At 37.0% G+C, this 15,474-nt stretch overlaps 1 protein-coding gene across 7 annotated transcripts in view; it reads left to right on the top strand.

Annotated features, from left to right (window-relative positions):
* Positions 1-15,474, top strand: part of plch1 (phospholipase C, eta 1) — a 67,441-nt gene that overhangs the window by 31,567 nt on the left and 20,400 nt on the right. For 6 of the 7 annotated variants that reach the window (XM_087851031.1, XM_087851028.1, XM_087851029.1 and 3 more), the window contains 7 exons: positions 3,149-3,394; positions 3,763-3,890; positions 6,246-6,416; positions 6,975-7,068; positions 8,507-8,710; positions 9,341-9,461; positions 14,272-14,443. In XM_087851031.1, the coding sequence (XP_087707157.1) occupies positions 3,149-3,394; positions 3,763-3,890; positions 6,246-6,416; positions 6,975-7,068; positions 8,507-8,710; positions 9,341-9,461; positions 14,272-14,443 (1,136 nt within the window). Of the gene's footprint in view, positions 1-3,148; positions 3,395-3,743; positions 3,891-6,245; positions 6,417-6,974; positions 7,069-8,506; positions 8,711-9,340; positions 9,462-14,271; positions 14,444-15,474 lie in introns of those variants that run through there. The other variant, XM_035912404.2, reaches the window with a different exon arrangement.

The following is a 15,474-nucleotide window of genomic DNA, read 5'->3' as shown; positions in this document are numbered from 1 at the left end:
AGTTGACCAATCAGAGAAGTTCTGGGAAAGGTTTCTTTGTTGAAAAAGGCTCTTTTGTTACAGTGAGAAATACTCACGATTGAAAGTAGTGTATATTTTTGATTAAAAATCAGAAATTAGCAGGAGTCTTTTGTGTTAAATCAAGTGATTTGTGGACCCATCCATCAACCCCAACTCCGTTTATAGTGTCTTATGTCCAAAGTAGAGTGCAGACATTTTACAGTTGCAGCATGAGATATATCTATTGATAAAAATCAGATAATTTCTCTGTTTCATGTTCTGATCTTTTCCATTAGTTGCTCAAGTCTGCCTCAAATTGCTGGCCTGCCCCTTTAGTTGCTGAGGTGATTGTCCTTCTTAATTTTCTTCAGTTGTGTTCAAACTGAATATGAGGAAAATGTGGACTTTAAAACATTCTTCATTTTACACTGTATGACTTTTCAGGTCTTTTCAGATGGAATAAATATGTGGTACTGCTGCATTTTGCGGCAATAGTTTTACAGCTTGTTTTGCAAATTACCACATTTTGTGCAACATCCTCCTTGTTATATCCAAACGACAACGAGTCCCATTCGTCTGAAATTGACGCTGTTGCCATATTTTTCCTTATCTGGTAGTATATAAATACGCATGGTGAACGCAGTGGTTGGGAGGGGTGGATCAATGATGCATTCGCAGTGTGTGGGAGAAAAAATAAACTCAGTCAATTACATGCAGACAGCTTAATATTGCCTGTGCAATTTATGTTCGGTGGTTACAATAAAGCCATTTTAACCATTGTACGTACCAACTTGTGATACATAGAATATATATCGCTCACCGCTAGCTCCAAAAAGACTGTGCTATAAAGTGCTACTATTAAAGTACTGTATCATACATTACTGTAATATTCTAAGATCGCTGCATCTTATGATAACACACAAATGTTTTTATCTCAGTGAAGTTCTCTTAAAAAATCAGTAGCTGACCAAAATTTGCACAAAGGTACATATTAGGCCCCTCAACGTTCCTTTGTATATTATGGATACAGATATTATGATATCAAAATATTGCCTACCAACTGCATACCAACAGGCTAAATTGACCTGTTTGTTTTTATACATCTTTAGCACCCTAGGAAAGCATTTTGTCATTTTTATTTCACAACAGTAACATCATGTTTACATATCCAAAACTTGAATTGGCTGTGATATATCATGACATCATTATGCTGCATAGCCGCCTCCTAACAATGGTCTAAAGAAGACCAAAAAATAGTGCAGCATTCATTAGATTATTAATATGAATTGCTGAATTTGGAAAAAATAAAAAACAAATCCTAAAATAATGGCATTGGTATTATATATTGTTATTTACATCTGTGTAACTTGTTGGAAAGATTGAGATTTGGTTTCATACAGAAAAAAAAATCTGCTATGGGTTGAAACAAGGTGCTTTTGTTGTTTAGATCTAAACAAATGAGAGTGAGATTACTCTTTGCATGCCTAATTGTCTGATCACACAGATGTTGCACTATTTGACATTGTACTGTTTCTAGTACAATACTCAACAGTTAAAGCTATAAAAAGCTATCAATATAAGATTATTTCTACTTACATAATAATAGCACTAATAATACTTTTATTTATTTATTTATTTATTTTTTAGCACATATCATGTTTCAAGTGCTTGACAGATTGTGGCTATTTCCTTTTTTTTTTGCAGCAGCAGTAAACCTTTTTTTTCTGGAATGTCTGTTGAAGTTTAATAATCTGAGTTTGCCACATTGCTCTGGCTCTGAGAGGATTATCGTTATATGTTTCACGGCCCCCTCAAAGCATCGTTAGCACTTTTTTATTTTATATCAACCCACTGAGGCATACATCTTTCTATGGACCTGTCCTTACATGTGTACATGGCAGTGTGTGTGTTTGTGTGTGTCTGTGAGTAGACTGTCAACATTAGATAAGCCTCTTAGATACTCTCCATTGACATGATTAAGAGAAACACACAGCAGCTGCATGAATATTTCTTTGAAAGTGTGTGTGTGTTTCTAAGCAGTATCAAAACAAGGCGGCCATATTGTTACTTTCTGTCATACTGTAGCAGGATTTCAGAGAAGAGATTATGTAACAGGAAGTGACATGGTAAGAGTGTGATGGTGGATAATTTTGGAATAGATCATAACAAAATTTATTTTAGGATGAGTAGAGAGGCAATTAATTTAATGAAAAACTCATCAATTCTTTGATTAGTCATTTAAATATTATGCTAAAACAAAACGGTTTACTCTTCTGAGTAAAGGGCTTTGTGCATTGATGAGAGTCATTAACAAAACATTTTATAGACATAAGGAAAAAAGCAGCAACTTGAAGCAATGCATTGAGTGGATTTTAGATTCAGCAAAGGTCATAGTTTACTGCAGGCACTCTCTCTTTCCTCACAAAGGCACAGACTCATAGTTAGCTGGGTTTATACTGAAATCTCATTAGGCTGTGATATTCTGCAGCGTATAGGAGCAGCTTATGTTCTTTCTCTTCCTTTATGTATTTCACATAAAAGCAGTGTGTGAAGGAACTGGCATCTTTTTAATCATGGTGACTTTTCAAAAAGCTTTTCATGTTCTTTTCATGTTATCCCTTGTTTTATGTTCTGCTGGCTTTGTGTCATTATGCTTCTGTAGGTTCTTCTGTTTCTTGAAGTTAAAGGCAATTAATTTTGTTAATCCATTTTTGTCTCTTCCAGCCCTCAAGCCCATTCAACCTTATTTAAGAATTCATCTTTAAAAACTCTATTCTCTCCTTATTTCTCTTCTCACCCCCCACCTGATGGTAGATTGCAGGTTTTATCATGTTAAAAGGGAGTTCTTCTGTCCTATAGTCACCAAGTAAAAGTAAATTGCCTTGAGACAACTGGCTCCATATATTTTTTTTTTTTTTTTTTTTTTTACCAACAATGTTATACCAAAGCTTTAGTTTTTACTACTATAATACATCTATTATACCAACTAACTAACTAACTACTTTTTTTCAAAAGTTTCATATTAGCAGCCTTTCATTAAGTTGTTATTCAGTATTAACTAGAGAGACAATTATTAATGATACCTAAAAGCTGCCTTTTTAATTAATTATTTTTCTCCTTTCTTTCCATCTTTTCTTTTCACTGTCAGTCACCATCGATTCACTGTATAAGGTGACAGAGGGCGGTCAGTCGGACATCTTCCATCGGCATGCGGATGGCACCTTCGACCCTGCCTGCTGTTTCACTGTTTATCATGGAAACCACATGGAGTCCCTTGACCTGGTGACATCAAATGCAGAGGAAGCCAGAACCTGGATAACTGGTCTTCGCTACCTGATGGCCGGAATCAGTGATGAGGACTCTTTGGCCAAACGCCAGCGTACACACGACCAATATCCTTTAAACAAATAGCCACAGAGAAATCATGAACATCGGTTTTCTAGGAAGGAAAAGAGTTTTGTATTCATATTTTTTTAAGTTCAGAAGGAAACATTTAATCCTTTAAAATAAAATTCTTCACCACAATGCAAAGTAAAATTGTTTTCCTTAAGAAAATAACTTTGCATTCATGCATGTTGTCAAAAAAATTATTTCTACTATTAAAGCTGGCAATCAGCATATTTTTGCCTAAACTGTTTTCATCCATGTTTGTCAGTGTTTCCTATTAAATAAGTGGAAATGCAAAAAATGATCCTGACAATTTTTATAAACATAGAAGCATAAAACCTACCTCTTTTTCCTTAATGTGTGTGTGTCTCACATGGATGAAGCAGACATTTGAAGAGGCCGATAAGAACGGAGATGGCCTGCTAAACATTGACGAAATCTACCAACTTCTTCATAAGCTGAATGTCAATCTGCCACGCAGGAAGGTCAAGCAAATGTTTCAGGTTAGAATATGAAACCATTCCAAATCAATTTATATAATTTATTGTATATAAATATTTAGGTCAACATAAAGGTTTTCCATTTTAGCACATTAGAGGAGCTCAGCTGTTGTAATTATTATGCCTGTGTGTAATTCAAATATATATGTTAGAGATATTTAAAAATATTTAGTGGTATTTTAGCCCTTATGCATGAGATAATTTTATAGGAAAAGAATATTTTAATGTAAGAAGAGTAGTGATAGTGAGGAATGTCCCAGCTGCAGAAACCAGGAGTGTCAGTCTCAATTTTCTTCATGGGACAAATACAGCCCAGTTTCATTCTGTCTAAATAAGTTTAAGTACACATTCAACCCAAGAGATGCGCTGAGAAAAATTATTGCAATTTCAACACACCATTTTCAACTTGGTTTTAATTTCTCTACACTATAAAGCAATGCAGCTGGAGTAAATCAAGGAAAGTAGTTACTGTTGTTCACTGGGATTGCAGAGGCAGAAATTATATTATTATATGTGAATTCACAGATAATTTCAATTATTTTTTATTTTAATTTACCTTTAATGGATCAGTAATTTTTATATCTTTATCATTAAGAGACTGTAAATACAGTTAAACATTCAAATTTTCTGCCCTCCTCATCTGAAATGTCCACATTTTTCAAAGCCATTCTGTGGGCGGGATTGGACCCTCTTGTAGCCCCCCTGCCACAGACTATATATACTGCAGGCTTTTCTAATGTTAATTATTGTGTACTTTAGGAAGGTACAGCATTAAAAATAAAGCTCTTACTTTTAATTACCACAAAAACAAACATAAATGACACAAGCTACTCACTCCCCAACAAATGTATCCAGCCACAAAGACATCAGAAGTAATTACTGAATCTCAATTTGTTACTGTGAAGATCCAAACTGGGCCAATAAATTAATTCTTACATCATCAAAAAAATAAAACTCAACCGCTTGATTGCCTGTGTAGGTGTCCTGGCACAATAGGCAACCAGGGCCACAACTGTCAAGTTGCTCAGGTATGACTACATCAGAGAAGTGTTGTTGTTCTCTCAATTTAACAAAAACAAAAACTCAGCTAAACCACATTTAATGAAATCATTGGTGGGCCTATTGCTCAAATGTAGAGGCCGAGAAATGGTTTCAGTGCCTTTAAGCTTTTAAATCGCTCTTCATGAGAACATGTTGTGTGGTAAATCCCTATTTAAGCCAAGAATTACATCATTTTTTAAAATAAATCTAATTTGTTGATATGAAAAATCTGAACAGTGTTAACCCCTTTAAGCCTCCTTTTCTCCAGTCTTTCATTAGTTCACAGATGATACAGTGAATCTCAGAATGTTTCATCCTCTCACAGTGGAATAAATTGAAAGTGTTCAGTCTCTGCATTTAGATTAGAAAGAAAATTTCCTCAATATATCTTTTTCCAGTGACACACCAGGAGACATCATTACCTGAACAGCTTTTGCTGCTTAAAATATCCAGAGTCTGTCTGTTTTCTGTCCATGTATTCCAAGTCAATCACAGTGATTTCTCCTTTTCGTTGTGTGTAGATTCTGTCTATGATCGAGTCCCCAATGCTCACAGTGAACTCATTATAGGATTGCGATGGAGGCATTAGCTAGTATTATTAGATTTAGTGTCGAATGGGCCTCCGTGAGATCCAGGTAATATGAGATGTTGGATCCCACCGAGCCGATGGAGCGTGGTGGCAGGATAGAATAAGGAGCGAGCTCAGCTGTGTATGTCCCCTGGAAACATCTAGTGAGATATGAGTATAGGAAGAAAAAAAAGAGAAAGTGGTAATGTGCTTATATATAGAAAAAAATGCTGGTCCATGGTGTCTGCTTGGTGCTATTGTAAACTTGTGCTGTATGAGTGTAAAGGGATGAGACAGTATGCAGCTACCGTGTGCACCCCTGCACAGTTTAAGACTATTTGCATGTTGGTAGGATAATAGCTTTTCACTTATAGGACATGGAATATGCAACTTCTTGCATTATGATCATTTGGATCAAATATCAAGGAACATATAAATTAACAGGTGGGAAGAACTCATGGCACTTTTCGTACTGCAGACAAAATGTCACATTGAACTACAGCTTCACTGGGAAGAACAAGCGCCAACGGTAGATTTATTCAGAACTGAAGAAGATTAACTTAACATGACACAGAGTACAACAACGTTCAATCGTAATAGTTTTAATTGTGAAACAATGAGCAGAATTTCTGTCCCAGAGAAGCCTTGTGCTGATAATCACACTGCAGAGCTTGAGTGTGCATGAAAATAATAGGCTTTCCAAGCTATCGTCATATCACCAATGACATATCACTCTGTCATCATCACAGGAAGCAGACACAGATGATCATCAGGGCACTCTCACATACGAGGAGTTCTCTGTCTTCTACAAGATGATGTCTCTGAGACGGGACCTGTACCTGCTGATGATGGCATACAGCGATAGGAAGGACCACCTGACAGCTGAAGAACTGGTCAACTTCCTGCACAACGAGCAAAAGGTGCGCCAATCGAATTCTCAGCAAAGGATGTTAAAACCCATCACAGTTTTATAATGAGAAGTCCAGAGTCTCAAAAATCAGCTCTCTTAATTTTAATTTGGCCACAGAAATGAGATTCATTATATTCCTATTCACCTTCTCCTTGTTGCTCCAGTGTCTAACTCCCTTTGCCTAAGCTGTCTGCCCAGAGGAATCTGCTCCACTAAGCCAAAGTATTGCATCTAAAATTGGTTTGTGTCATGGGAGCACTTGGCTTGTTTTATATGACTTTTCTATGCTCGTTTTCTTTCTTCTCAAGGTTTTCTTTTTTCTTACAGAGTTTTTACTTCTCTTACATTTCAATGGTGTAATTTTTCATCACGCCCCATTTTTTCTTCCCATCCTAATATACTCAGGTTAATATGTTTCTAAAATTGAGCTGCTGAATTTAGTACAAAAATGGGAAGTAACACTGACTACCTTGACCTTCTAGACTTAAATGAAACTGGGTATTGACTGCCTTTCAACTACTGCAAATATAGGTCTTTTCACATTTTCTGTTACTTTTTTTCTGTATAGATGACCAATGTGACTCCAGAGTATGTTGCAGAAATCATTGACAAGTTTGAAGTGTCAGAAGAAAATAAACAACAATGCGTTATGGGGATTGAAGGTAACTTTTACTTCTTTATCCTCCCTTTCAGAGTTTTCTATTTGCATTTCTAAATCTTGGACGTTGTCAGCCTCTCTCTTTCCTTCCCGGTGTTTGTCATGGCACATCATCACTTTGCAACACCAATGCTTATTACTTTTATTTGCAATTAGTTTTCATACTCTTAAGATCAAGACCAGCTATTGATAGAGTTGATGCCATTTTGGTTATTTGGAGGTAACAAAGGGGCCAGTTAAAAAAATAAAAATAAAATTATGAAACATTATATTACCCTTTGTATGTCTCCAGGTTAAAATTCATAAAAATATTTGACATTCATAAAATTTTTTTCTTAATATTGGCTGTAAATTCCAGTCCTCATAATGGAAATTCTATAAACTGCTGGCAAGAAATGATGGGAACTATAAAAGGAGGACCATGAATGGTTCTGATTTTATCTCTGAGTGTCATTTTAAGTAACATCCCATGTACTCAAAGGGTGACCTTAAAGGAGGAGAAGGCGTGAGGATGGATGAGGACAGCCAAAGTGTGAAAATTGGCAAATCAGAATGTGGGTGGTGGAAAAGAGAAAAGTCAGTGAGGCCAGAGTAGATGAGGGGTGGGAGGACAAGGGGGTAAGACTAATCTTGTCATCTGAGGCATGAAGTCAGCCATTGTCTGTATGTCTGGCCAACCAGATCGGTATGACCGTGTTGCAGCTCTGAATTATGGGTGTCCAAATAGAAGTCACAGGATGTACATGTTTTTCTATAGCACGAAGGAAAAGATGTGCTGTACAGTTTTTGGTCTCTTAACATCTGTGTTTCCAACAGATGTTAATATTAATGCCTCCAAGTGTGTTGTTACAATCTAAACTCAATATACCATGGTCAGGCACATGTGGTCAATCACCAAATTTATGCTACATTTTTTTAATCTCTTTCTTATTTTAATTCTCCTCCTCAGTCTGCTTCATGCAGACTGCACATTAACTCCCTGCTTCTCCTTCCTTCCTTCCTTTCTTTTCCTTATTTTCTCGCTTGCTCTTGGTATTCCCGTCTCATTTCTTTGCATCCTCGCTGGATGAAAGGAAACTTTCTTCCTTCTTACTCCCCTTCATGCTGTACCACCCCCCCCAAAAGTTAACAATGTGAAGTATATCTAACAGTGTGGCTTGAAACCACAGCGCTGTGGTTTTTAGAGTTGTTTGTCATCCATTTGTAGTTTTGTAGAGACTGACTTGGTGATCAACAGATGTGGGTAGAAGTTCTGAAATAATCCCATGGATTGTTGTTCAAAAAAAGAAAAAAACATTTTACTAGTTTAGGAAAAATAAAGATATATAAAAAGGGGGGTTATTCTATTTCACACAAAAGCTGTAATACATAACTGAAACTATGGATGTTTATTTTTCCCCTGTAATTTCTTTTGTTAATTAAAATTCATATTTTTCTTCCAGGTTTCACAAATTTCATGCGCTGTCCAACGTGTGACATTTTCAACCCATTGCACCATGAGGTAAATCAAGACATGGACCAGCCTCTGTGTAACTACTTTATCGCCTCCTCTCATAACACCTACTTGACTGGAGATCAGCTCCTCTCCCACTCCAAGACTGACATGTATGCCTGGGTGCTGCAGTCTGGTTGCCGCTGTGTAGAAGGTAAAGATATAGCTCTATTTAAATGTGTGATCTGACCCATTGCACAGAAGACATTAAGCATGTAGGAAAAAGTGGGAAAAAGGAAGGTAAAAATATTTAAATGGATGATAGATGACTTCCATTACACTACATCACTGGGTCTACTGCTTAATGGTTCATGCTGTAGAACAGTACCCTCACTAATGTAACTAGTAACACCTGAGCCTTTCATATTGTAACTAATCAGTATGTCTGCGGTGAAAATGTAGTACCGTAATTAGACAAACATTTTTGGTGGCTCATAATAGTAAAAAATGATCTTGATTTCAGCATGTACTAAATTATGTTGTTTGTGTGTTTTTTCTCACTGCATGGATCCTTTTGGGGACAAAAGAGCTTCACCTCAACATAAAACACAATCTTACAACCTGTAATACTCCAACTGGTCATAACATTTAAAAACATGCAGAAGAGCTGTGAAATCAAAGGTTATTCAAATACATTTTGTGTTTCCCATATGGAAAGTTGAACAGCGATAACAGACTAAAAACTCACAGCAGTAGCATTGTGCTGCTGTATTTTCTTCTGAGGAGAGAACTGTATATAAATAGTTTCAGTATTTCTGAATCATTGCTCCTTCTTCTCCTACAGTGGACTGTTGGGATGGTCCCGAAGGAGAGCCGATGGTCCAGCATGGCTACACTCTGACCTCAAAGATCCCATTCAAGTCTGTCATAGAGACCATCAATAAATATGCCTTCATAAATAACCAGTGAGTCAAAACTTCTCTGTGTTTATGTGTGTGTGTTTTTTAATGTGTGTGTCTGGAGGAGAGAGACAGAGTGTTTGTGAATGTTTAATGGAAACTAGACACTTCCATTATCCTATTATTAGTGATGGGATTTCCGGCTCTTTTTAGAGAACCGGCTCTTTCGGTTCGGCTCACTAAAAACAGCCGGCTCTTTCGGCTCCGAACCGGCTCTTCAGGTTGTTTTGTTGCTTTCATGAATATATTATTAAAAATAATATAAAATTATGCACAAAAGGAATTACTAATGTAAAAAAAAAGTGGTTTTATTTATTATATTTTTATATATAAATATATGCGGTGGCCCCTAGAGACAAAGCACATACAAACTCCAAAACACATTTCTAGCATGAACTGAACTTCCAAAACAGAGCTACCTAGATCACTTAAATTACACAACTGAAAGCATGAAAGCATATGTGTATGGTTTGTGTATTTATACACAAGCACTCCTATATATTCAAACAATTTAAAAAAAAAAGTTCATTTACCTGTTACTACCACACACCAAATCCGGTCGTTGGTACTTGCTGGCTTGTGCAGCCACTAGGTAACAAAAGCTCAACACTGCCCCTAGCATTCTGGAGCACTTCTGTTGTGTTTTGTACGTGTTTTGAGTTTTTATGTGCTTCAGAGTTCGTACATGCTTCAGAGTTCGTACATGCTTCAGAGTTCGTACATGCTTCAGAGTTCGTACGTGTTTTGGAGTTTGTACGTACTTTGTCTGTAGGGGCCACCATAAATATACTTGTATTTATTCACTCCACATAAAATATAATAAATAAATCATATAATACAAAAACCAACTATTCACATTTCAACTTTTAACTATTTAAATTTTCAGCTTTTTCCTTTTACAAATTTAAAGTGAAACAGCAGAAAACACTGCAAACCACAACACAATTAAATATAAATTAAAATATGAAAACAAAAAGAAGATGCACATTCTCTGTCATATGGGCCCGCATGAATAAACTTTCTGAATCCTTTATCATCCGCAACTGAAAATAGTTGTGGATGATCACTATACCTTTCTAATGTAACATTGTTGTCCCTGACCCTTTCTCTCTCTTTCCCTCCTGCTCTGTTCCTGTGCTACTGAGTGTAACTACCGCCCCTCATCCCAGCGTAAAGCACAAGGCTCGTATGCGGGGTGAAGCGGAAAAAAAGTTTATTTGCGACCGACACATCACTACCTATTATCCCATTATTTTAGTGGGGGAGAAAACAGCTTTGAATACTAAATGGAAATTATGTTTGGCTTATTTATCCTTCAGTTTACTCACTAACATGATATAAACATAATTTCTGTTTTTCACACCGTTATAACAAAATATTGGTGATTGCATTGAAGGTTTCCCCAGAAATGTTTAAATACGAAGTTGCAGAAAGTAGATAATAAGAGAACACTGTGATTCCTGGCACTGAATAGCACCTATTACCCAGCCATCTGTTTAGCAGCACTTCCTCTAGCTCCCCGAGGAGCCACGGTTTGTCTCTGTCAGGTCCAACATTACCCAAACAAAGTGTTGAATGATGCAGCTTCCTGCTGCCACATTGGCTCAATTTGACATCCAGTATTGCAGCTTCTTGTGATGGCAGCGATTGTGTTATAAAACCATTTATCTGTTTCTAATAATGACGATATTGGAGTACCCTCAGTTTCTGTAAGTAAACAAAAAGTGTGACTACATTTGGCAGCATGTTGAAATGTTTGGTAAAGTTAATTAAAAGTCGTATGCCTGTTCTTTAACTTATTTTCAACTTAACTTTGTTCATTTTTGAGACATTGTTGGCAGAAATATACAGCTATTTTAAGTTTAAAGGGAACAGATTGACGGCATGTCCTATTCAGAGTTTGCCTGTAACTGTCTACTTTAAACCTTTAAAATTCATGATACATGTTCTATAGATCTGTATAACTACTATGTTACCTAGCTGGATCAAATATTAGTAATAATGGGTCATTATCCGTTTGCATTGTTAAACACCGTCTGATCAGTTTTGCAGCATTTTGCAGTACTCTGAGCAAAGAGTATAGCCCCTACACATCAGAACATGTCTGCCCACCTGAGGTAGATGTATCATTTATTCAATTAGATGTTGGGATGTTGTTTTTCTTAACGATGGAAATAATACCATGATTATCCACTTATGTTTTTTCTGTGGTCTTTCAGGCCTTCTTATGGTCCTGAGCTGGTCAGTTCATTTTTCGTTTTTCATGAATGTACTAGATTGTTTATTTGGCCACTCTTGAAGTTTTTGCTGTCTTTTGCACTTTGCACTTTGCATTGCATTTTTTAACCTCTTGCACTACCATCTCTTTAGGCCCCATATTTGAAAATCCAAAAAAAAAAGAAAGAAAGAAAGAAAAAAAAACGTACATAAATGAATTGTCTCCAGGATTTTCCTCTAACTGTTAAAACCACCCTGAAATTTAAAATTTTGTTTTAGTTACTTTTTGAGCTTCTGTAAGTAATTCTTAAACAGGTAATGTCATTGCGCTGGGTCTGTGATCCAGTGTTTATGGACCTGTCTAATTCCAATTTATTTAATATTCTAAGGTTTAGTTCCTGTTTGTTGTTGTATTTTTGCTATGGTTAGTATTTTTTTTTCTCAATTCAGGGGCTGAGGCCGCATTTGAAGGCCAATTACGTCATAGCGACGCAACGAAGGCTGTCCCAATTTGAAGGCTGCTCCAAATGCGGCCGACAATTGCGTTCTTTATTTCCCCAAATTTGAAGGATGGGTCGGGTGTATCCTTCGTGGCCCAACCTATCCCAGAATTAATAGCGCGGCACAGCCAATTTCAGTTTCCAACAATGGCGGCAGCTACTTATTTGTAATATTACTCTTATTACTCTTTTCAATTCTTATATCACTCTTTCTGGGTCAGAAAATAAACTTTTAACATATTTTCAGGTAAGAATGTAGGTGTGTAAACTTCAAATATCTGCTCGGTTTATCAAGACATCACATATTTGCAAAAGTGCTCTGACATTTTCTGAGACGTCTGTTACCCAGCAGCTCGATAGCTGACCGGGAGGTAAAGGTTCACTAGAACCCGGCGAGACCAGTGGACTCCCAGCACATCATTTTCAGACCCCGCACGGTCTTTCGCTACTCAGGTTAAACATGATATATAAATCACTTAGATAACTTAGAAATGTTATTGTTTGGCTTTTTTTCAGTGTTTTATTTGTTCCTGAGTAAATCAGTTTGGCTGAGATTAAAATCATAGTTTTCACACAGCTAAATAAACATCAAACAGAAGACTGATTAAACAGAAGTGTGAGATGGTCGAGAATTTACTCCAATGTCCTGTTATATTTTACATAGCAAGGAGCAGACGGCTGAGTTTATTAAACTCCACCGAGACAGCGGTGACGCAAATCTGAAGGCTAGACCGTCCCATTTCATGTCCTCGCACTTCTTCAGAAGACCCGGCCCACATAGACCGCGAAGGTCAGGTGCTCGGAAGGATGCAGCCCCTGAATTGAGACACAGCTATTGTTTACATGTCCCTCTCTTCTCTCCCCATGCGGGTAGTGGTTCTTTCCATCTGTTTGTCATCCTGCCAGTGGATCAGATTATTTTATGTTTGTGACCATTTACTTGGGTATTTTGCCTTTTGTTCCTGTTAATTTTTTTCTTCTGAGTTTGGTTCCGTGTTGATGAGTCCTTTTGGGTCCACAACTCTGCCTGTGACACACCTACAACTGCAGTTATGACAGATAATGGATTTTTATTCATCACATAACTGTTTGATTCCACTGTGGTGTACAGCAGCAAAACTACAAAAAAAAGGTGCCTTTATCCAGCAAGTTATGGACCTGTACTGAGTACAAATCAATAGTTTAAGCCATTAATGACCCAAGAAATAAAACAAAGATTTCATGATGATGCGCTCTAGTATAAAATAAATGTTTAGCATTGTCATGTGAAACATGCCAAAAAAAATTACTGATCCTAATTAACTTAAGTGTTTATAATAATAATGACAGCAAGAACAGACTAATAAAATGAATGTCATGTGCTTTATTGCTCTCTTTTCTCTCCTGTTGCCATTTTCACTTTCTATATTCAGTAAATTTTTTATCATCAGTGCCACCTGTTAATGTGATTAATGGGCCCGAGGCTATAATGAAAGATAGTGAGTCTCTGCTCTCCCGCATCACTTGCGCGCACACACAAACAGGCACAAGCACACATTACGCAGTTCATTGGGCTGCCTCGGTGTTTCACCTGGGAGGAGCTGCTAGATGTTTGAAATTAAATGACTCTCTCTGTTGTCTCTTTTTGTCTTTAGCTCTTTGGCAGAGAACTAGTGCCTGCGTCTGTGTGTGTGTGTGTGTGTGTGTGTGTGTTGTTCATGCAAGTGTGTTTCAAGGATCAGAGGTGGGAGTGAAAGCGAGGCTGTGTCCCCTGAGGGAGAGCTGTCAGTCTGACAAACCTGACATTTGAGCTGTACTGCTGTGTGGCCACAAGTCATTTCACCTTTTCTAAATGAAAACACACACACACAGCCCACTGACTCGCATACACCATGCCATGCCACAGAGGCACAGATGTATTTTTATGATTTACCTCCTCTTTGCTCTGTTGAATTGAGGTGAGAAATGGGAACACAGTTTGAAATGTGATTTATGATCATGTCAGCAGATCCATCTCACTTCAGTCCATTGATTTCGTTTAAGGCACATTTTGAGAGTGTGGACAGCGTTTATGTAACTTAAAGAAAGCTGAGTATGTGTCTTGTTCTTTTTTTTTAAAGGTATCCAGTGATTCTCTCCATAGAGAACCACTGTAGCATCCAGCAGCAAAAGAAGATTGCACAGTACCTGCGAGAAATCTTTGCAGACAAACTGGACATAGGAGATGTACTGAGTGGAGACTGCAAAACATTACCCAGTCCTCACAGCCTGCAAGGCAAGATACTCATCAAAGTAAGAATAAGTCTAAAGTGGTTAGACGAATGGAAGATGGACTGACAGTGCATGCTTTAAATGAATGAATGTCTTACTGAATTCAAATATGACTTGTCAGTTAGTACACTTGTGAATAAATGCAACTGCATCAGCTCTCCTCTCACTTCAGTGAACAAAGTAGTGTGCTGATCATACGCCAATTTTACTTCATGTGCACGAGTTCAGAAGGTACTGCAAGGCCACTAACTATTTCCCATAAACAGATGAAGTGAAGGAAGAGGAGCAGGGAGTGGGAGAGGGTGTGGAAGTGGTGCAAAACTAGGTCAATGTATTAATCATAGGCAAGATAGAGAGAAGAACGAGAAGCTAGTATATGATGAGTGAGGCGTTAAGTTTTTTTAACTACAAAACACAAAAGTCTGCAGAACTGCTGAGCTCTAGTTTAATGATTAAATTATTTTAGTTTTTGAGGCAACATTGATTCAGAGGATCAAATCTCCTTCAGGGTGCTGGATCAAAATATAGCCTTAAAACTTTTGAAGAGAATAAATTATTTAATTGCAGCCCAACCTTGTGCCATCTTTATGCTTTTTCTGGGATGTTGGTACAATTTTGTCTTGCACTTTATTTTTTTTTGTGCTTGGATGTGTGAATATTTTTTAAAATAACCATGACAACTAATTGTAACTAGCAATGTTGAATTGAAAAATATTTTATAATACAACCTACCACATACAACATCACAACAAATCTTTGAAATATCAAAGTTTATCATCCTTATTTATTTATTTGTATTTACCAAATTGAAAAAAAAAGAGAAACCCCAAACAGTTTCTTGTACTTATTCAAGAAACTCAATATATTGCAATTTTTCCTCAAATGACAGATCATAATAAAAAATGAAGTTTTTCATGAACTTAAAACAAGTTATCTGAGGCTTGTGACATGGCACTTTGTCCTGCTGTAAGCAGCCTGTCAGCAGATGGTAAACTGGGGTCATAAAGGGGTAGACATGGTCACCAACAATAGTTGGGTAGGCTGTGGTGTTG

This window comes from Neolamprologus brichardi, chromosome 14 (assembly GCF_056152115.1).
Source record: "Neolamprologus brichardi isolate AB-2024 chromosome 14, ASM5615211v1, whole genome shotgun sequence".
In the NCBI taxonomy this organism is placed as follows: Eukaryota; Metazoa; Chordata; class Actinopteri; order Cichliformes; family Cichlidae; genus Neolamprologus; species Neolamprologus brichardi.
The sequence above is the reverse complement of the archived record's forward strand: the minus strand, read 5'-3'. Positions and strand labels throughout refer to the sequence as shown.